The sequence below is a fragment of the Athalia rosae genome, chromosome 5 (assembly GCF_917208135.1).
Source record: "Athalia rosae chromosome 5, iyAthRosa1.1, whole genome shotgun sequence".
In the NCBI taxonomy this organism is placed as follows: domain Eukaryota; kingdom Metazoa; phylum Arthropoda; class Insecta; order Hymenoptera; family Athaliidae; genus Athalia; species Athalia rosae.
Window position 1 is genome coordinate 11,429,020 of NC_064030.1, and position 19,336 is coordinate 11,448,355.

Consider the following 19,336-nt stretch of genomic DNA (forward strand, 5'->3'; position numbering starts at 1 on the left):
TATATCTGGTAGATATTGGTTTCAGTGTCCCCTAGTAGGATTGTAACCAACTAACTACTCCGAAACTTTCTCTACATAACCCTAAACTGTTACAATATACTGCATAATTGCGTTGCTGATTGAATGTAAATAATAAAATAATCATGGATTTGTTGTTCGTGGATATCAATATATTTGAATCAGACGACGACGATGATGATGATGATGATGATTACAACTTTGTTGTCAGAAGACCCTATACAATAAGAAATAAGCCGAATAATATTCAAGTGTGGGATGACACGGAATTTTTTAACCGGTTTCGCTTGAAAAAGGAGACAGTGATACATTTATTGCATAGAGTAGAAGACCGATTGTTAATTATTCGGAACAAGTATGTAATGTCTTTGAATGATTTACTTATTTTATCTGAAAATACGATTACTGAAATCAGTTTATGATTAAGAATTTTCCACGTAATTTTAGATCAAGATCGTTGACACCGATCAATCAATTGTTGTTAGCATTGAGATTTTATGCTACGGGCAATTTTTTGCGTGCCTGTGGTGATTTCAGTGGAGTAAGCATTAGCACAGCTTCGCGTATCATTGCAAAAGTATCTTTGGCTATTGCTTCATTATCAGCTACAATGATCAATTTTCCTGAAACAAATAAGGAAATTCGAACAACCCAACGAGCATTTTATGAAATGTACAGATTTCCAAGGGTAATAGGATGTATTGATGGAACACATATTAGAATACAATCTCCTGGTAAGTCAACACTATGAACTGTACATTACGAATTGTAACGTAAAATATAACCTTATTCAACTCCAAACACTACCTACATTTACTGTGTTCACATTCATCTAACGAGCTAAATTAGGATTGTGCCCATTACACGAAACGATATTTCTGAATTTTTCAGGAGGTGAACATGCAGAGGAGTTTAGAAATCGAAAAGGATTTTTTTCTCTTAATACTCAGGTTGTTTGCGATCATAATATGAAAATTATAGACATTGTGGCAAGATGGCCAGGTTCTGTCCACGATGCGACAATATTTCAACATAGTCGACTGCGTCAAAGATTAGAGGCAGGCGAATTTCATTCGGGAATATTGCTTGGCGATAGTGGATATCCCATCAAGAAATATCTTCTCACGCCGGTCTTGCATCCTACCATTGTAGCTGAAGAACGATACAACAATGCTCACATACGAACAAGGAACATTGTTGAACGCGTTTTTGGGGTTTGGAAGCGTCGATTCCCAGTTTTGAGTTTAGGCATGCGAGTCAAAATGGAAACTGTACAGGACATAATCGTGGCTACAGCAGTTCTACACAACATTGCCAGGAATCAAAATGAAGAAGAACCTCCTGCATTTGTGGATATTCCGGACGAAGAAATTGGCGATGACAATGTGAATGAAGAAGCAGTTCCAGTGCAAGATAATAATATCAGACAAGCGCTCATCAATGATTATTTCTCGAGGTACATTTCATTGCAGACTTGTTCAAAGTATAAAATATTCATCTTTTATTAAACAAATTATATTTTATAAATTTTTGGAACATAAAGTCTTATTACTATTTTGTACGTAATGTCTTATAACTTCTTTGGCACGTTAGACAAACTTATATTTTGTTTTATAGATTACACAACTGAGACTCGATAATGGGTTCTCCTGCTGATGCAACGGAATTCGCAACAAATATCCATTAATAATTACTAAAAATAAATAAGACCAATTGTACATATGAAATAATAATCATGTATCTCATACATAAAATGTACACTACGAAGTGTACCTATGTTGTATAAATTATCAATGAAATATACTTACTCATCATCAACGAAATTTGCTTCAAGTTTCTGTTGTAGTAGTCGCTGTGTGATCTTTAAATTTTCGATTGTCAGTTTATTGATTTCTGACTTAGCGTGTATCTCTTGAATTATCATTTCTTTTTGCAATTCCAATATTTCTTTTTTCAACTGCAAGTTACCTTGCAGTTTCTGATCTTGATATGCATTTTTCCTCAAACGTTTATTTTTAAAGATAAACTTGCTGTCAGTTCCTGAAATGATTAATTATGGTTTGAAATTATTAATTTAAACATTGTGTACAATTTTATACCTATAGTCGGTGTATCATCTTTATCCAAATCCGCAACACTAATTTTTCTCTTGGAACCTTTCTTGTTCGGATTTGTTGATTGCTCTACAAATATAAAACAGGATTAATTATTTAGAAATAATTATAGAGAATTAACACAACATATCTACCTGCTTTTTCTGACGCTGCTTGGGGTATTTTTGAATTTCCAATTGTGCTCAAGTACTCTAGAAGATCTTTAGCAAACGATTTAATTAGAATTCATGTTGCCTAGTATCTATCAATATTTTCAAATACTAACCATCATTTTTGCCGTCTATCACCTCAATAATATTTTCGTCCGTCACAGTCGCTCCTAGCTCTATAAAAAACCATTATATTGTTACAAAGATTGTGAGCGCCAAAAATAATTCAGTGTTATAGATTACTAACCATCTCCTTCATCCTCTTGCGACATCCACTGTCTTAAACTACTTTGACCTGGCTCTGAAATAAAATAATATACTCATAATGTGACATATTCGCGTTACTTATATACGATTATAGGTATAGTTGTAATTATACCTGCATTGTCTTTGTCAAATCTCGATTGGAGACCCACCATGGTGTTCGGTGTCAATGATAAAATTTTCTCCTCGCTAGGAGTCAAAGTCACTGGGCACTGACCACCACCAGTTTTCGTCTGTTCGGTTTTAAGGAATGAGCATTTTTGTCGAATTCCTTTTTTAACGGTGTCATATTTTGCACGAATTCTTTTAGTGGAGCGAGGAAAATTTCCCGAAACCGCGTTAAATTCCTCACTAATTTTTTCCCAGGCCGCATTCTTATCTTTCCACGTGGTTGCGTCAGTTTTTTTGTTTTCTACAATATGCTTATATTTTAGAATAACGTCAATCAAAAGATCGATTTCAGTTTTCGTAAAATTAGCTCCTCTTTTTTCTTTATCCATTGGCCCTTTATTTTCAAAAAACAGTATCACAGATGTATGTATGTACGTACTTATGTAGTACGTAAACAATGAGAAACCTAACCTCACTTTGCTGACAGTGTATAGGAATCAAGTCCCCAGTTTTCAACCAATCGCAATATTAAAAGACTAGGGAAAGTATAGCCAGTATAGCTTCCGGCTACTACCATCAGCATCAAAAGTTAGTCGCATGAGGATTAGCTACCAACAGATACGTAACCATAGCTTTCAGTGAAGAAAACGGATTTTGAGTTATCTTACAGATATCTTTATCCGGAAGATAGCTATCGGGAAGGCGGCGCGGACATCTGAGTCCAATCTTCTAGTCGTAACATCACAATGGCGGCGATACCGTATCCAGTGTACTATACATATGTATGTATATCAGTGTTCCTAGTAACATTGAGTAACTATACTTCGTACCGTTTCGTACTAAGTATAGTTACTCAATGCTAGTAATGTATCTAGCCTTCGTGGGGACTCTAGTTGAAACCTTCGGAAAATCGTGAATATAACCTGCGAATTCTTTCATGACCATAGTCATAGACGTGAATGCGAGATAGATACGGAGTTGATCGAAAAAATTTTTTGCGATAGCGCACGCGTTTGCGTCTGACGATTTGACGTTTCGGGAAATTGATATGCCGGGAATATAGCGAGTCGGGAATTTGACGGTCGGGAGAATAACGATTCCGGAAAATGACACGTCCGGAAAAATGGGTGGTCGGGAATATAGCGATTTAAAAATTTCAACGGTTCGGGAAACGATGTAACATCTCTTTGGTGGTAGCTGCAATGTCCTTTTATGAAACGTCGACTCATAGATATAATTCAAGATAGAAATGATAGGTCAGAGAACAGATTCCTTACGACAAGAATTACGAGAAACTACCTGGCTGGAGAGAAAGTATCATCGTAATTTGGCATGGAACAAGAATCGTCCAGTTCTCGGTGAAATAATAGATAATGAATTCTACACGCCAGAATTTGTCAAGACAAAGGCCAAGGAGCTGAAAAAAAAGTCGTTGTCCATCAATGAATTTCAACAACTTCAAAATGCGTTTTTACAAGTATGTCAAATCACTAGATAGTCACATTTAACTTTTTGTCATCACATCTATGAACCTGTACTATGTAAATTACTGATATCTATAATTGTGCCATTACAGAGCAAAGAAAATATCAGTGCATTCTTTAGCATTGATAATATTTTGGACGCTTTAGTTCGTGAACTTTCTGGTAATAATCCTGAGTGTCAGCTAGCCGCGGCAAGTTGCTGCTGCAATTTGGCTCTGGGTAATACTAAAACTTGCACCGCGCTGGCTAAGGCAACCGTACCCTATCTGTTGGCGACTTCATCTAGTATCAATTTTAATCTCGTGGTAAATATGATGCTAAATCAAATTTCAAGGAATAAGACTCGGATCTGACTTGACATCGTTCAACACTCTTCAGGATATCTGCATCTGGACTATAGGAAACTTGGCTGCGGGAAGTGAAAAGGCTTTCAAAATACTATACGCCCAGGATTGTTCAAGGATCTTAGTTTCCCTGCTACAACGATGCGACCTTGTATTGTTGCCTTCGGTTATTTATGCTATTATGCATTTTACATATATTGGCTACAAATACATACAGTAAGCAAATTATTATGAATATGCACATACTGTACAAATTCAATAGCACATGGCATCAATGTTTGAGTTACTGCATCTGTTTTTAGAGATTCTGAGATGATCGATGTAACAAGGGCAATTATTCAGCGGTACACTCATTACCTTGACCCTAACATGATTTGGCTACTGGCGATATTATCCTCAAAAAGCACGTGCATTGAGTATATCCTCCCATTACTGCCTTCACTTGTTGAATGGCTACATGTTGCTGTTAAAACTGAGTCCTCTGACGTTCTTTACGTGAGTATAATTTGCCATAATTTTTGCTTTTCTAGTCCTTGTTTGACTTGGTAATTTTTGTTATCACGGAAATAATTCAAAATATGATAGAACAAATTTTCTATCTAATATATCGGTCGCAATATTAGTTACATTGAAATTCAATATAGACCACAGGTGTTGTCTGGATTCTGGGAAATATTGTTAGTGAAACATCAGGAGAAGCGGCAAATATTTTGCTAAATAATCGACAGTACAGCGATGGAGAAATGAAACTTCTTTTGGATAAGTTATTGCGGCATCAACATACCCATTTACGAAGAGAGACATTATGGCTTATAGGTAAAAAAAATAAAAATAAAAGACTCGTGAAAGTCTTTGAAATTTATTGCAAGAGCTGAGTGGGTCCAATATTGGTTTGACTTTTCCGCGAGTGATGTTTCTTTTTTGTTTGTCCCCACAGGAAATCTCTACAACCATTCCATACCACAGCTTGGTGGGCGAATACGAGCTCTAATTTTTGGATTGTCATCCTTGCGGATGGCTGCATTTTCTATTGGAGCCTCATTTTAAACTGTGAGTTTACTTCCATGAATTGTAATTGTCAATATTTAACGTTTTGCTGTTACTATACTATTCCGATTTACATGGTTCTTGCTGATAGTTACACCATGTTACAGTGTGTTATTTATTTGAAATATGTGATACTGAAAAGGTCATTGATAGACTATCAAATTAGTTTTAATTTTTTTTTCATTTCGAAATCGACATTAAATATCAATTCTAGCAATATATTTTTGGCTAACATCCATCTTAAAATTTACTACATGACACATGCCACTTTTAACACACTCAGAAAAACCATACTGATTTCGTAGTAAAATAGAAATAGATAATAAATAACCCAGTCTTTGAATCAAAAAGACCTCTACAACTGAACTTGTCAGTATAATATGATATTGCTAAAATAAAAGTTCAACTTTTATCACATCTAACGAATTAACATCTACACAAATCTAATCATCACTCGAAGTTATTCTACTGATTGAATATTGTAAATTTGGAAACAAAGCAAACCAAATGTTTGGCCCAATAAACGAGGCAACTAACTAACAAATACTACTGCAGGATAACTGTGCATACAAATCATTTGATATTATAAACATCTACTTGGAAATGTTTTTCTTTTTTTGCGGGAGAAGGGAGAGCGATGTCTAAAGCCTGTTGTACACGGTGCATTTTCTGTGCTGGATTGCCAGCTTAACGTGCCATACTAGTTGCCTGGCGTGACTTAATGGATACTTGCGAATCAGTTTCAACTTGGAGGTTATGAAAACTAGTGCATGATACAAGTAGTCGACCTGACCTTCTGGTTGGTCAACTTCAACCGACAGCAACAAAACATGTAAAGAAAATAGTGCAGGGCCTATTTTGAAAAACCAGTAAACTAGTAGCGTTGGGAGTAGATATTTTACTCCCGACGCTATTACGTAGTACAAACTGCTGTCTTGGATTCAATTGGATTTATCCATCCTGTAGCACGCATGGGTGCCTTCGTAGCTCCTTCGCAAGCAATCCGGCAAGAAAAACTGTACCACGTGCACCAGGCTTACAACGAAACTTACTCACATAATTTTTCGAAGTTTGCACTAAATTTGACAAACTTGCAATCAATTATAGTGATATTCATCCTGAAGAATTGCAACATCAAAATCTCAGTAATTCATTTTCACATCTATAAATCTTTTGACTGATCCTTGTGTACCGTTAGTCACATCTTCAACGCAGGGTACTCTTATAAAGTTGAAATATATACGCCCCATAACATCTGCCGTTGGGTGATATGCTTTCTTTAAGCAATGATAAAGCATCTCATCGCACACACAGTGGGACCTGAAATTTATCATGTCTTAATGATGATGCAGCACGTTTCACTCTGAATTTGAAACAGTTATTATCAAAGTTCAAAAGATTCATTTGAGTCCTAGAACACCGATAACCTACTTAGTATAGATGGAATTGTTGGTCAGATTATATCTACTTTTCTGAGCCCGAACTTTGACCGGGCAGAGATCGTGGCTACGACAGCACCTGCATTAGTAAGAAATAAAAGAACAGATGAGAAGACATGATCTGTCTGATCGAGTTTAACAGATAGTCTACATGCCCGCAATGTACCATCTTAGAATTATATTTTACTGATTAAATTAGCTAGCATGAAATATCCAGGTTTACCTGTCAATTCGAGCTTCTTGTCCTAAATCGTGGTAATTATCAGCAATATCTCCCGTGCCACACCACTTTGTTCCTATCAGAAACCAATATTTCGTTATCTTTCATTATAGTAGCAAGCAATTTCCTTCTCCAGATTTGAAAGTTGGAATATGTGTGGTGTCACTCACCAGGCAGAATCCCAAAAAGTAAACTGAGGGGGTTAACACCAGGCTTGCTTCCCCTATTTTTTGTATCAATTGGCAGAGTAGATATCGCATCTTCTTTCATATCTTCCAACATTTCGCATTGTCGCATCAATGTTGTCATTTCAATAAAGGATACCTGTTGCGGTTGAACCTCCGTTGATAGATTTTTTATGACCTCCATTGCTTCCAAAGGTTCACTACAAGGAAAATCATTTCATATACTCGTTTGCTTTGTCGTATGGTTAACATTTTTTCTAGCTTTATAGTTGCCTTGAGGCTCATTGCTGCTGTAACCATACATATATGGTTTTTTCATTGTGTCTAAAGTATAATAATTGTTGGACTTTGGGATAAGGTAAACATGCAGCTGTAGGTAGAACAAACTGTCATTCTGATGCAATTAGTAATTTTCAAAAGCGTGTTGCGGCTTATATTATTATAATTATACTCATGCAGCCGTCATAGATCATTTATATAAAATTCGAGCAATTACCATTTCTACCAATAAAGGCATTAACACACGCAGCTTTAAAACTTAATGAACTGATTTATTCAAATGAAAATGGTGTTTTAATTTCCGAACACTGGTTGCTCATTAATACAGGTGAATTCAAACGATCACGTGTAATATGATGAAAAATGAGAATGAAGGTAAAACAGACTTTTATGAGTCACCCTGTACAATTAAAAGTATAGTAAGGGATAATTTGTTATAATTGAAACGCGGCTACGCGCATAACAATCTGTGTAACTTTGAGAATCGAAAAATTAAGGACACTCACTAAACCTCGATGATGTCACAATTTTTCAACTGATTACTGTTACTAAGGTCGATTACTGCAACGGTTTGGTCGTGGAAATATGCGGCGCGAATTTCCTCGTCAGCTAACCTGACCTTCGGAATAACTCCGCGAAGACCCTTGTACGTGTTTCTGAATATAGTTGGCTGCTGCAAGGTCTGCACCGAACATGTTATCACCAATAAGAAAATCACAGCCAGTCCCATTTTCGAAGATCTGAAAATTTTCCACGAATTTTATTGCTCAACACCAAAACTGCTCGCATTTGCTATCAAAATTTTGAATAATTACGAAAGCTGTACAAGGATTCTGAAAACCTGCGTTTTCCTCATTGTGGCGATTTTTTTTCTAGTGTTTGGCGATCTTTCAACTATCGCGCTGAAAAGTTTAAATTTATTTTCATCGCCAAAATAGTAATAATTTTCACTCGTAAAATGTACTCTCCCTGTATTGTTATTCTTAACTTTAACAGTGACAATGAGTATAGAAAATACAAAACGGCCGAAGCACCGTCTCACCGTAGGATAATTTCAAAATAGTATTTCGAACGACGACTGATAGCAATTCGGAGCACGTTTCGTTAACTGGTATTCATTATTTTCTAATTATCAGTCTATCCCCTGAGGTTGCGATCCGCACAATCGCGGATAGTTCCTTCCAGTTGAATATCTCTTGACAGTTCTACACGCGCTGGTAACTTCGAGGACAGGTTTAGTTGTTGAAAGATTGGCCTGCTTTCACATTTTATTTTCTAGTTTATATCGAGAAAAAGTGTAGTCTTTTTCTCCCTCCTTCGGTGTCAGGTCTTCTTATATGCCGACGATTTATTAATTTATGTCCGTTTATTCCAAATTTGACACGACGAACATCGTAACTTCACTTACGTGAATTAAATAACTTGCAAAACGAATTTAATTGAGTAACCGACCCCGCGAAGCCACGTGAAACTTTCTTATATCATTATGTTCAAGTATCCGCTACCGCACGAGTGAAAGTATTATGGATGCGGATAATTCGCGGTATGTTGATCGTGTTATCCATTTTAGAATATATCGCAGTCAATGCGGAGTTCAACCAGACGAAGAATGGTAAAGACGCTGACGCGTTACCTGGACAATCGAATTCGGATAAATAAATGAGTTGAAATCGCCGCGTGCAGTATACCATTGGTATATCTCTTTCTCTTTACCTTCTTCGATTTTTTTCTCTATCTCTCTCTTTTTTTTATACCTCCATCTTTTACTCACTATCAATGCCTATGAGATAATGTAATACTCGATCTACCACATTGTCCGAAAGACCCACTTTTACAGACCGAAAGAAAGTGGGACACTAGCGTACGAGTGGCCCGCAGATCGTGGACAGACTACAGACATGAGTATACTAATGATGTATCAACGTACGTACGTACAACGGCTGTACTGTCACAGGTGACTTGATTATATATTAGCTGGTCCGTCCTCGCTTCTACATTAGCGAAATAAAATATTAATAATTATACCAGTATTATTATTTGTTCATCTACTAATGACTCACATTTTTGTAGCACGATAGTAGCACATTATTTTCACGTATATCCAACTATTTGGCCATCGCACGCCGATAAAGCAGCCAACCAGAGTTTTATCTTGCGACTTAATTCACAAATATTGAAATTTCGAACTGAAAATTACTATTACCAAATTGAATTGTAGCCTAAATACTCAGGGGTAGCATAGACATATTGAAGTGCAGCTTTTTAATAGTAAAAAATTATCTTTAAATCGTTTGATTGGTTCCAGAAATTACCTACTACATACGTCAAAAAAACCCTTTGTAATATTGGTGTCGATTGGAACCCTGTATAAAGATAGCAGAAATGTGAAGTTCAAAGGATACTGAAACTGAAGTTATTCACTATTCTCTATCGAACCCCTGAATAGAACCGCTAAAATCAAACTGTGCAGATTAAACAAATTGAAAATTTTTGGTAAAATTACATGCCAGCTGTGTATGTATATCCAACGACGAGCAGCTTTTCAAATGTACAGCATATCGCCAAAGTTGTAATAACAGAGGTCTGATTGATCCAGAACTTATTGTTGGTTCCTTTACCCCTACGAATAAATTAATAATGGGAATAGTTATAAACTCGTTCTCCGGAATTGGACCACCTAATTCGATAACAAATTTGCTTACGGAAAATTATTTATACATTGCAATGCCAAAGCTGACGAAGCTGATAAAAATTTGGAAAATATAAAAATGACGCATTATGTATAATAGGTATGTTATATTCCTCAAAATCGCATTACATAAAAACGAGCATCGAAAATTATATTGTTACGATTGCCAAAGAGGGCTATGAATGGCGCCAGCATTGGGCCATGCCTTCTCGGCCCCAGGTTTCATTTTTTAAGGATAAAAGGGACAGAGTGAGATTCTGAGGTAAAATATAGTGTACCATCAATTTTCTAGCACATCCGATGTTTCAGGAAATCGTACGGGCTGGTTAACATATTTTTTTCCAAAGTAACTCGTCACATATCAACGTTAATTGTGTGCCCTGTGGCGTGTACGTTATACCGCTCTACGGGCGGATATTATTTGAGATTGATATTTACATTTACGGGGCAAAATTTAGCAGTGACAGACCACAAAATTAAGGTTTCGAAACTCTATATTTTTATTATTTCTTAGGGTATATACTCATTGCTTATAGGAGATAAAAACGGCGTCTGTTGCGTCTGCAGAATGGAGGATGTGCCTGAGGAGCGACAAGCAGAAGTGACAATAGCAAAACCTGAATCCTTGATGAATCTGCGAGATTATGAAATACCTCCTATGGTGCAAAATACTGAATTTACGTGTTCGTTGTACATCTCACGTGCCAGCAGTAGCCAGAATGACCATAACCTTGAGGGTAAAGAGCTGCTGACAACCACTCTTGAGAAAGCAATACGCGCGGCAAATCCTTCTGCCGGATGGAACGTATCGAAGACTTCATGTGGTCTGATTGCTGCTTTTATGCAAGAATCTGATGTTGAAAAATTTCTGCAGCGTGGGGATCTTGCTCGAATGTTTGAAGGTCCTGTACAGGTTGGTAATTAACATCTAGAAGCACTAATTACTCCCTACCTTTAATTCTGTTTTTTTTAACTTGTAGGTAGCTCGCTTCTCTGCAAGAGATTCTCGATATCACCAAGCGGTTTTGCTTCGCGATGTGCCTTGGATAATTCCACTTCAAGACTTGAGTTCTGCATTATCAAAGCAAGGCATAGCCACGGGAAGTGTTGAACGTTTGCGCCAATACATCAGAGTTGAGGTAAAGTCAAGTATATTAGCGTTAGATTCAAAAGTCTGGTACAAAGCAATGTATACTTTCGGACATTTATCCAAATCAATTTTGGTTTATTAAACAGGTTCTCAATGCAGACCATTATGAACTGCTTTTACGTCAGGGCCTTGACTTTTTTGGAGCTGCCAGATTTAGTGCGGTACCGGAACGTTGGTGGCGAGGTGGAGGAGGCATCGGAGGGGTAACTCCACAAGCGACAGCTGGGGGAAATGCAGCAGGTTGTAATAATGTGGGATTACAATCTGCTCACCAAGGAGATGGTGTTCTGCAGTGCTACAGGTGCCAAGGTTTTTGGCATGTCGCTGCTAATTGTAGGCACTTACCAAGATGTATTCGCTGCGGTGAACCACACAGTGTGGAATTTTGTCCGCATCCTCGAAACAATCCCATCTGTTGCCATTGTGCGGGGCCTCACCATGCAGGTTAGAATACAGCACTTTAACTTTTTGTCAATGAAATGAACTTTATTTTCTAAAAATTAATTCAACAGGCTATCGGCAGTGCCCAGTTAGACTCCAACTTTTAAATGCAACACCCATCAGTATTACATTAAGTACTTCCCAGGCAGGTGGGGGGTTCAATCTCCATTCTTTGACCAAAAGTAATACTCCCCAAGAGCAGCAATCACAGCCTCAAATTGCACCAGGTCTATAAAATCTGGCTAATACCTCTCACAATGATTAATGCCAACCCCCTGATTCAATAATTGTGTTCCATGTATAAACCTCATAAAAATTAGTCTGATCTTATGGCGATGTCCCGTTAGGTAATGACTCGACGAGTAATAAGTTATTATAATTTTGTACATTCAATTTGAAGCGAAAATTAAGAGTAAACTAATTTACTCAGCAAATCATATTTTTGATCAATTATTTTATTGCAAAAAAAAAAAAAAAATGTGGAAGAAGCCTCGAACATTGTGAATGTGTAAAAGCGACTATACAAAGGTATATGTATGTATCCGTGATACTTTATTGAAATAAATGCGAATGTAAATATCATATTCATAAATGTAAACCAGATGTGTTTGTCATTTGAAACCACACGATTTTACTTTTTTCTTTCTAACACGTATCACTGCTTGTAAATGAAACCATGTAATTTAATTTAGAAAGATTTAATAATATTTGCTCAAGTATGTAATCATACCTATTATTCTGTACATCTTTAATTTTCAATTTAGTTTCTCGTGACATACATTATAAATTTTTGTGTGATTTTTTTTTTATCCTGGTAGAATAATGCACAGGTGTTACTTTGATAGAAAAGTCAAAACTACGTCAAAGGATTCACGTCTTCTTTCAGGACATTGAAACTGAAGATAATTTTTTTTCAATTTTCAATATACAAATAAATGTGCTATTGATATTTTTAATCAAATTAAAGAGCTTCTGCGAAACTTTTTCGCTGGGTAGAATTTTACCAAAAATTAGAAGATTTAAGTTCACTTGAAATATCCTCAGAGTTCGTCTACTTCGGGATTCTAATATTCTTTCTAACGAACGTGAAAAGTCAACAAGGTTTCTAATGTCCTCAAAAAAATAGTCGCAATCTCGTAAATCTAGATTATCACAAAGAATATATTCAGGTATTAAAAGCAATCCTCACAACTTAAAAAGATCAGATTACTACAAATATTTTAGGATGACTTGGGATTGCGAACGGTAGTTTTGGGTGATTAGTAATAGTGATCAAACATACTGGACCGTATCCTAACTTGGGAAACTTCACATCGCAATTATACACACACATAAGTATAATAGATAACAGCGAGGCAGTCGAAGATATGTTAATATGTGGAAAGTCCGTATCCCTATACAAGTAATAAGATCATAAATCTGTAAACTTTAAGATCGTTCGCAAGCCGAGACTGTTGATAAATACAATATTACAACCAATATGCATATACGCATTGATAGTAAATGGATCGGTTCAAGAATACCTGTAATATGATTGAGTACACATTATGAGGTGGGAAGAGGGAGGGGAGAATTGAAATATATCTTATTAATTATATCAACGAAAAGGGATGGCACGCAGTATGAAAATTTTTAATGACAGTAGAAAAACTTAGAAAATAAATAGTAAAACTTAAACCATTATGCGATGTTTTTTGTTCGTGTATCTTATACTTAACATTAAAATCAATAGTCCAGTTAAATTAGACGAATTCGGGGCCAAATGATGGAATAATTCAAACTAAGCTGGATTTTGGTGCACATCCTTATTGATTGTTCTGAAACATCCGAAAAGTACCCTTGATGTGACCTTGAGCTTCGCGAGATATAAGGCCTAAGAGGAACAAAAATTAGGCTTTTCACTTATATCTTCTTTTCTATCAACTTTGGACGTTGGACACTAGATAGTGAAATTAAAGAGCACAAAATTCTGTACAACAAATAATTTTTGTACTTCTTTCGTAGGATCAACCGTTTAGGCGTAATGTAGGCAATAAAAGCGCCTCAACTTTAATAGGTGGTGTGGAATAGAGACGTACTCCGCATTGAACTCACACTTTTGATGCCTACATTACGCCTAAACGGTTTATTCTACGAAAAAAATACAAGAATTCTTTTTTGTACAGAATTGTGCGATCTTCATTTTCACTGTGTAGTGTCCAAACGTCTGAAGTCGATAGAAAGAGAAATATAAGTGAAAAACCAAATTTTTGTCCCTTTTAGGCCTTATATCTCGCGAAGCTCAAGGTCAAATCAAGAGTACTTTTCGGACGTTGTTTCAGAACACACAATAAGGGTGTACACTAAAATTTAGATCACTTTGAATTATCCCGGCATTTGGCTCCAAATTCGTCTAATTTGACTGGGCTACAAGTTGTATTGGTTTATCTAATAGTAATGATTTGCTTTTTGATACTCGTGCTAATGAATTAGTATAATATTTACGTCTCTTGTTAATTATTACAGGGTACTTATTTCACATGAGTTCAAAAATATTGAGCAAGCTGCCTGCGAACGTTTTGAAAATAAATATTGACTGTAATCAAATAACAATCCGTCGTGCTAACAGGTATTCATGGACCTAATAATGTATAAAATAAACTATTCATCGAGCTATTTATTGGCCTAAATTTGCAAAAGATACAAGAGTACTCCCAGTCCTACTCTATCTGGACTTGCGATTTCTGTACCGAAATAAAAACCACGGGTGCTTCTAGCTTTTGGTGCGCGGCTTATAAAACAACAAAAACATAATAAAAGTAAGATAATAACCTCAAGGCTAATTAAATGATATGTCAAAAAGATAAAATAAAAATGATTGCTTTCGTGATTATAAAACGAAGGGGTCACTCTTGTATTTACTGTGAAATGTGCTTTTGTAACAATGACTTTCATCGATCTATCCGCAGTACATCACTTCATAAATTCTGCTTTGGCTTGAATGACGCCCTGCTTGAGATAATAGTCAATTGGGCAAATGTTTAATGATACTGGACACCAACTGTGGTATCACAGTGAGAAGACTGCTTGTATTACTTCCCTAATTGGCTGAGGTCCTTTTTGCAGGTCGATAGGTGGATCGTCACATTGGGCGTGCTCGTCCCTCAGTACTTTCCAACGATTAAAGGTATCTGTATAATCTGATACCTTTTGGTTCTCATTCAATTTTGCATATACATTCAAGAGACCACGATAATCATACTCGAGTCCGCTGTAGCTCTCCCCGAAGAGTTTCAAACCTGAAACATAGGAAACTATATCAGCACGCAGTTGGATAGTTTTATGCAAAATTCAACTGCAGATTGCCTTACTAATTGCTATACTACGGTGATAGAGTTTTTCGGCATCCTTGTATCGATTCATATGGAAATTATAGAGTGATGCTAAATGTCCTATGCTCAGCCCAACTTCATAGTCCTCTGATCCTAATAGCTCTTCTTTAATGCTAATGGCTTTGAGGTGCATAGCTTCGGCTGCCTAAAATCATTATTTTTTCAATTCTTCTCAGTTTCAAGAAGCCTTTAATCGATGAATATTATCAAAATCTATAGAAATATGTTGTATATCGAAGTGGGTGAATTGTGAATCTGAAATATTTTTACCTGAAATTTGCGCATACTTTGATATAATCTACCCAAGTTTCCGTAATGCTTGGCTGTTTGTACGTTCCTTTCGCCAAAAGCTGTTTTAGCCAATTGAAGAGCAGATAAATGTAGACATTCCGATTGGGAGAGGAGATCTTGATCAGAATGATCACTTGGCCTATTATCCAAGGCGATCTCTTCTAGAATTAGCGCCTTGACTCTCTTTGCACTCGCCAACATCAAGTGTTCCCCAGGTAGTAGTTTTTCCATGATGTTGATTGCCGTTATTGCATGATCACTAGAAACATCGTACTCCATATACTGCTTGTTCAATTATAGATCTGATCATCAACATTAGCGAATCATGTTGCCCTGCAATATCAACACGCATTTATTGGTCTATACACATGTATAACTCACCATGCCTGTTGAAAGTTACCGGAACTGTAGTCATGTACGTATAACCCGTATGCCAGATCTTCATGCGCGATGGCGACAAGTAGGTTCGTTTTTCCAAATATAGTTTTCTTAATTTCTAGAGCAGTCTGAACAAGAAACCATATATTATAATTCAAAATAATCAAGTAGCAAGAAATGTGGAATCCTTGACTTTTTTGAGGTTATGTGAAAGACAGCTGAGCACTTAGTAACTCCACTATATTTTCAATTGGATCACATTCGCTTACCTTTTGCACAGATACACTGTTGATTACGCTGTCATAATTTAACAAATAAAATCCATAGTCTGTGAGGACGTCGCTATATTTTGGATGATTTATGTCGAAAACTTCTCTGGCAAGGTATACAGCTTGTCTGATTAGAAGACCAGCTTTTTGGAACTCGCGTTTGACAACACAAGATTTGGCAGCTTGCCGTAAAACATCTATAATGAAACGAGCAGGAAGAGATGGCGTCAATTGTTTGAGAGCTTCCATGCTCCACCTGCAGAACACAGAACAATTTTTTAATCACACGGATCTACTCGACCACCCAAGTTTATAACAATGCTTCGATTTACAAGTTTCTCAATGATATGTATAATAACCCCATTTAATTTACCTATAGGCTTGGTCATATTCGCTTCGAATGAAATAGAGGACACTGAACTCTGCGTAAAGAGCGGCGTGATTAGTACCATCGCAACCTGCTAACTTCAATTTTTCAACGATTTCAACAGCTAGTTCACGGGTTTCTGCTGCTCCACGAAATTCACAGTAGGCTGCTTGTGCATGTAACAATCTATGTTTTTTCAAAATCATTTATCAACCTCTCTCAATTTGGTGTTAGCTCTAGTAATGAACCGATCGTTTTAGAAGATACTTTATGCACTCAAGACTGTGACCATGATATTTTATGAAGTTTGTTAAAAATATCATGGTCACAGTCTCGTCATTCATTATCTTTGATCAACACCAAAACTGACAAGACCATTTTTAGAAGCAACGAGCAATAAATTTAGTTTTTATGTGCAAAGTTTGATGATGCTTAAAATAGGTATATACAAAGTTACTTACTTGTGACAACAATCCAGTGTTCGGCACCAGTTCTGTGGATTTGGTCTAGCACTTGTGCAGAGTTTTTTACAAGCTAACAGCACTTTTTGACTTTTTGCATACCAGCCAGCATCGCTGAGAAAACCTCCAAGTCTGAGGCCTAAATTGATCACTTTTCTATGAGTTACCGGATCACCCAAGCAACGCATTTCGTATTCCCTCACCAGTTCCTTGTCCACACGAGTATCATGATCCATAAGGGCCTGTTGCAATAGCAATCATTTCAAAACTAGCCCATTTTTTTATTCTCTTTTATCGCTAAACTGCCGAACATAGACAAACTGGCATAGAGTGAAGTCGTTAACTATTAATGAACCTGAAAAATCTGTAGAAGATGAATCCGGCGGCTTGTGACCTTTAGTAGTCTGGAAAAGGTATCCAACTGACACAGTTCCACACCAAGTAAGCATAGTCGTTTTTCTTTATACAACTGTAATAATAAACAACAAAAATATACTTGTAGTAGTAAAGAGTTGCTCTAATTTCCCAAGATTGTATCAAGTTCGACTTTTGGACCTTGATTCTTTTGAGTCAATTTGCAAGTTTGAAGCTGATATTAATGAGAACCGTACTAACGTAATCAGAAGAAATGTCTTTCGAGTACAGAATGAGAGAAATCATTGGCAGAAATATCTAAATGTGCTTTAAAGATTGTCTACAGATACTTCGTAACACTTTCAGACTAGATCAAACTCATAAAAATTATAGAATTGTCGGAGGCATATTGACACCATGTAATGAGATCTGAATTATTTGACGTTTGTCTGATTACAAATAGTTCATTTGCTGAGGCAAACCGATTACCTGGTTACCAGAGAGGCTTAGTATTCAAGTCTTACTATGCTTTAGTATTATGATACGCATGTAGATTGAGTCCATTTGATGAAGCCAATGAAATGATAGTCTCAGGAGTCGGTTTTAGAAATCCGAGAACGTGAATTAGATAAAGTCATAAAACTAAGCTCGTGACACAGACTGTAATAATGCTCGTAACAAATTTAGATTCCTGCGCGCAGCGTCAAACTGGCGATTAATCTTTTTTATAATATTCGAGACAGAAGTATCATTGCGAGAATTTGGATTAATAATGAGTAACGAAAACGTTCAGTATTTACCTGGTAATAGAGATCGAACAATACGTTTTCTGGAAGATATGGCAGATAATTTTTTAAACTCAAAAATTTTTCAGCTACCGCAGAAACACTCAACTTGTATAAACTGTCAGTGCTAAACACTGGCGAATTCTGAATATCGGCCATTTTAGTACACGGCCTTCGTACTGACGTTTATGAACGTAGTATGTATGTATACTCGATCTGCTCGATTAGTGAATATGATCGTTGCGAATCGCATATTAAGATTCAGGGATTTAAAAAGCACACTTATTTATCGTTTCAATCAAATTATTCAGACACCCATCCACGATCACCAAATCGACTCGCAACGAGGTTCTCACTTGCCTTGTCTTGCACAAACTTCTTAAACGTTGAATCAGACAAACCGAGTACAATTACCGTTTCAGTCAACGGCAATACGTACAACTGTGAGACGGCCAACCGTGGGTAATAATTGTAAGTTCGCCGAAGGGCACAGAGGGTATGACGCGGCGATAGCGTTTGGTGTCCTATCTTACCGGACGTATCGATAAAAAAGATCATAATAGAAGCAGCGTAGCCCAAAATGAGCCTAGAGCAAGCTATTTTAACGGATTCACAATCAGACCCATAAAGAAGGATTAGGTATAATTGATGATTTTTTGCATAAATATATAATCTGGTATTCAAGATGGTTGCATTCTATTTAAATGCCCATTTTTACATAATTTATTGCAAATTTATCGGCGAAATAAGTTTACGAAATTTGATAAAGGTATCAGTATAAGTTCAATATATAATTTTTTGAAATTTGGTAATATTTAATTGTAAGTTCAATTCCAATTTTTTATTTTATTTTATTTTTAAATTTGATCCGATTTATTTTTTTCTTTTGAATTTTGTCTTCAAATTTGATTAACATATTTTTTTCCATTCTCTTTCAGATTTTATGTTCATTTATTTGATAATTCCAGTCCTCTATAGTACTCTTGTATACAGGTATGTATGTACATACATACAACAAACCGTGTTCATAAGTGGAGCATGTAAACATTGCGCGATTTGATTTAGGTTCTCGCAAAATATCCCTAGTCGAATTTACAGCAGCGCCACAGCAGAGGTTGGGGGATCG

General features: G+C 36.4%; 6 protein-coding genes across 14 annotated transcripts; 3 read left to right on the forward strand and 3 right to left on the reverse strand.

Annotated features, from left to right (window-relative positions):
• The first annotated feature begins 8 nt into the window (after positions 1 to 8).
• On the forward strand, positions 9 to 1,841 carry LOC125500962 (putative nuclease HARBI1). The gene is made up of 4 exons (XM_048655312.1): positions 9 to 373; positions 466 to 752; positions 910 to 1,474; positions 1,636 to 1,841. The coding sequence occupies exons 1-4, from the start codon at positions 144 to 146 to the stop codon at positions 1,646 to 1,648; spliced, it is 1,095 nt and encodes a 364-aa protein (XP_048511269.1). The 5' UTR covers positions 9 to 143; the 3' UTR covers positions 1,649 to 1,841.
• Positions 1,481 to 3,451, reverse strand: LOC125499675 (fibrinogen silencer-binding protein-like). 2 transcript variants are annotated; one of them, XM_048655313.1, is made up of 8 exons: positions 3,325 to 3,451; positions 2,661 to 2,957; positions 2,529 to 2,582; positions 2,398 to 2,457; positions 2,267 to 2,332; positions 2,118 to 2,201; positions 1,827 to 2,058; positions 1,481 to 1,711 (listed from the first exon to the last, which is right to left on the reverse strand). In XM_048655313.1, the coding sequence occupies exons 2-8, from the start codon at positions 2,698 to 2,700 to the stop codon at positions 1,702 to 1,704; spliced, it is 546 nt and encodes a 181-aa protein (XP_048511270.1). In that variant the 5' UTR covers positions 2,701 to 2,957; positions 3,325 to 3,451; the 3' UTR covers positions 1,481 to 1,701. The 2 variants fall into 2 exon arrangements, with proteins under 2 accessions (XP_048511270.1, XP_012269632.2); XM_012414209.3 differs by lacking the exon at positions 3,325 to 3,451 and having other exon boundaries at positions 2,661 to 3,121.
• Positions 3,335 to 10,935, forward strand: LOC125499678. 3 transcript variants are annotated; one of them, XM_048655310.1, is made up of 7 exons: positions 3,335 to 3,438; positions 3,888 to 4,133; positions 4,233 to 4,445; positions 4,519 to 4,700; positions 4,787 to 4,979; positions 5,129 to 5,300; positions 5,422 to 5,538. In XM_048655310.1, exons 2-7 carry the CDS (start codon positions 3,906 to 3,908, stop codon positions 5,529 to 5,531), a joined length of 1,098 nt encoding a protein of 365 aa, XP_048511267.1. In that variant the 5' UTR covers positions 3,335 to 3,438; positions 3,888 to 3,905; the 3' UTR covers positions 5,532 to 5,538. The 3 variants fall into 3 exon arrangements, with proteins under 3 accessions (XP_048511267.1, XP_048511268.1, XP_048511266.1); XM_048655311.1 differs by lacking the exon at positions 3,335 to 3,438 and adding an exon at positions 10,858 to 10,935 and having other exon boundaries at positions 3,558 to 4,133; positions 5,422 to 5,534; XM_048655309.1 differs by lacking the exon at positions 3,335 to 3,438 and adding an exon at positions 10,880 to 10,935 and having other exon boundaries at positions 3,558 to 4,133; positions 5,422 to 5,534.
• LOC105687905 (group 3 secretory phospholipase A2) lies at positions 5,736 to 10,105 on the reverse strand. 6 transcript variants are annotated; one of them, XM_048655314.1, is made up of 7 exons: positions 8,697 to 8,837; positions 8,470 to 8,556; positions 8,161 to 8,394; positions 7,361 to 7,575; positions 7,194 to 7,266; positions 6,963 to 7,049; positions 5,736 to 6,851 (listed from the first exon to the last, which is right to left on the reverse strand). In XM_048655314.1, exons 2-7 carry the CDS (start codon positions 8,508 to 8,510, stop codon positions 6,674 to 6,676), a joined length of 828 nt encoding a protein of 275 aa, XP_048511271.1. In that variant the 5' UTR covers positions 8,511 to 8,556; positions 8,697 to 8,837; the 3' UTR covers positions 5,736 to 6,673. The 6 variants fall into 6 exon arrangements, with proteins under 6 accessions (XP_048511271.1, XP_048511275.1, XP_048511272.1 ...); XM_048655318.1 differs by lacking the exons at positions 8,470 to 8,556; positions 8,697 to 8,837 and adding an exon at positions 9,967 to 10,105; XM_048655315.1 differs by lacking the exons at positions 8,470 to 8,556; positions 8,697 to 8,837 and adding an exon at positions 9,715 to 9,960.
• Positions 9,498 to 12,532, forward strand: LOC105687904. Its single transcript, XM_020853451.2, has 5 exons — positions 9,498 to 9,608; positions 10,911 to 11,256; positions 11,324 to 11,482; positions 11,580 to 11,937; positions 12,006 to 12,532. The coding sequence occupies exons 1-5, from the start codon at positions 9,553 to 9,555 to the stop codon at positions 12,167 to 12,169; spliced, it is 1,083 nt and encodes a 360-aa protein (XP_020709110.2). The 5' UTR covers positions 9,498 to 9,552; the 3' UTR covers positions 12,170 to 12,532.
• Positions 12,533 to 12,616: 84 nt separating this feature from the next.
• Positions 12,617 to 18,685, reverse strand: LOC105687903 (amyloid protein-binding protein 2). The gene is made up of 9 exons (XM_012403846.3): positions 18,226 to 18,685; positions 17,427 to 17,540; positions 17,072 to 17,313; positions 16,617 to 16,796; positions 16,244 to 16,499; positions 15,978 to 16,102; positions 15,576 to 15,855; positions 15,285 to 15,450; positions 12,617 to 15,212 (listed from the first exon to the last, which is right to left on the reverse strand). The coding sequence occupies exons 1-9, from the start codon at positions 18,367 to 18,369 to the stop codon at positions 14,983 to 14,985; spliced, it is 1,737 nt and encodes a 578-aa protein (XP_012259269.2). The 5' UTR covers positions 18,370 to 18,685; the 3' UTR covers positions 12,617 to 14,982.
• Positions 18,686 to 19,336: the final 651 nt, after the last annotated feature.

Coding starts and splice junctions, on each gene's coding strand:
- LOC125500962 (XM_048655312.1), top strand. CDS start 144: ATGGATTTGTTGTTCGTGGATATCAATATATTTGAATCAGACGACGAC. Junction 374..465: donor TTGTTAATTATTCGGAACAA/GTATGTAATGTC, acceptor ACGTAATTTTAG/ATCAAGATCGTTGACACCGA. Junction 753..909: donor TATTAGAATACAATCTCCTG/GTAAGTCAACAC, acceptor TGAATTTTTCAG/GAGGTGAACATGCAGAGGAG.
- LOC125499675 (XM_012414209.3), bottom strand. CDS start 3,045: ATGGATAAAGAAAAAAGAGGAGCTAATTTTACGAAAACTGAAATCGAT. Junction 2,333..2,397: donor GATAGACGGCAAAAATGATG/GTTAGTATTTGA, acceptor CGTTTGCTAAAG/ATCTTCTAGAGTACTTGAGC. Junction 2,059..2,117: donor AGATGATACACCGACTATAG/GTATAAAATTGT, acceptor TAATCATTTCAG/GAACTGACAGCAAGTTTATC.
- LOC125499678 (XM_048655310.1), top strand. CDS start 3,906: ATGATAGGTCAGAGAACAGATTCCTTACGACAAGAATTACGAGAAACT. Junction 4,446..4,518: donor GTATCAATTTTAATCTCGTG/GTAAATATGATG, acceptor AACACTCTTCAG/GATATCTGCATCTGGACTAT. Junction 5,301..5,421: donor AGAGACATTATGGCTTATAG/GTAAAAAAAATA, acceptor TTGTCCCCACAG/GAAATCTCTACAACCATTCC.
- LOC105687905 (XM_048655314.1), bottom strand. CDS start 8,510: ATGAGGAAAACGCAGGTTTTCAGAATCCTTGTACAGCTTTC. Junction 7,267..7,360: donor ACTTTTTGGGATTCTGCCTG/GTGAGTGACACC, acceptor GGTTTCTGATAG/GAACAAAGTGGTGTGGCACG. Junction 7,050..7,193: donor CAAGAAGCTCGAATTGACAG/GTAAACCTGGAT, acceptor TTACTAATGCAG/GTGCTGTCGTAGCCACGATC.
- LOC105687904 (XM_020853451.2), top strand. CDS start 9,553: ATGAGTATACTAATGATGTATCAACGTACGTACGTACAACGGCTGTAC. Junction 11,483..11,579: donor GCCAATACATCAGAGTTGAG/GTAAAGTCAAGT, acceptor TTTATTAAACAG/GTTCTCAATGCAGACCATTA. Junction 11,938..12,005: donor TGCGGGGCCTCACCATGCAG/GTTAGAATACAG, acceptor TTAATTCAACAG/GCTATCGGCAGTGCCCAGTT.
- LOC105687903 (XM_012403846.3), bottom strand. CDS start 18,369: ATGGCCGATATTCAGAATTCGCCAGTGTTTAGCACTGACAGTTTATAC. Junction 16,103..16,243: donor ACAGTGTATCTGTGCAAAAG/GTAAGCGAATGT, acceptor TTTCTTGTTCAG/ACTGCTCTAGAAATTAAGAA. Junction 15,213..15,284: donor TCACCGTAGTATAGCAATTA/GTAAGGCAATCT, acceptor CCTATGTTTCAG/GTTTGAAACTCTTCGGGGAG.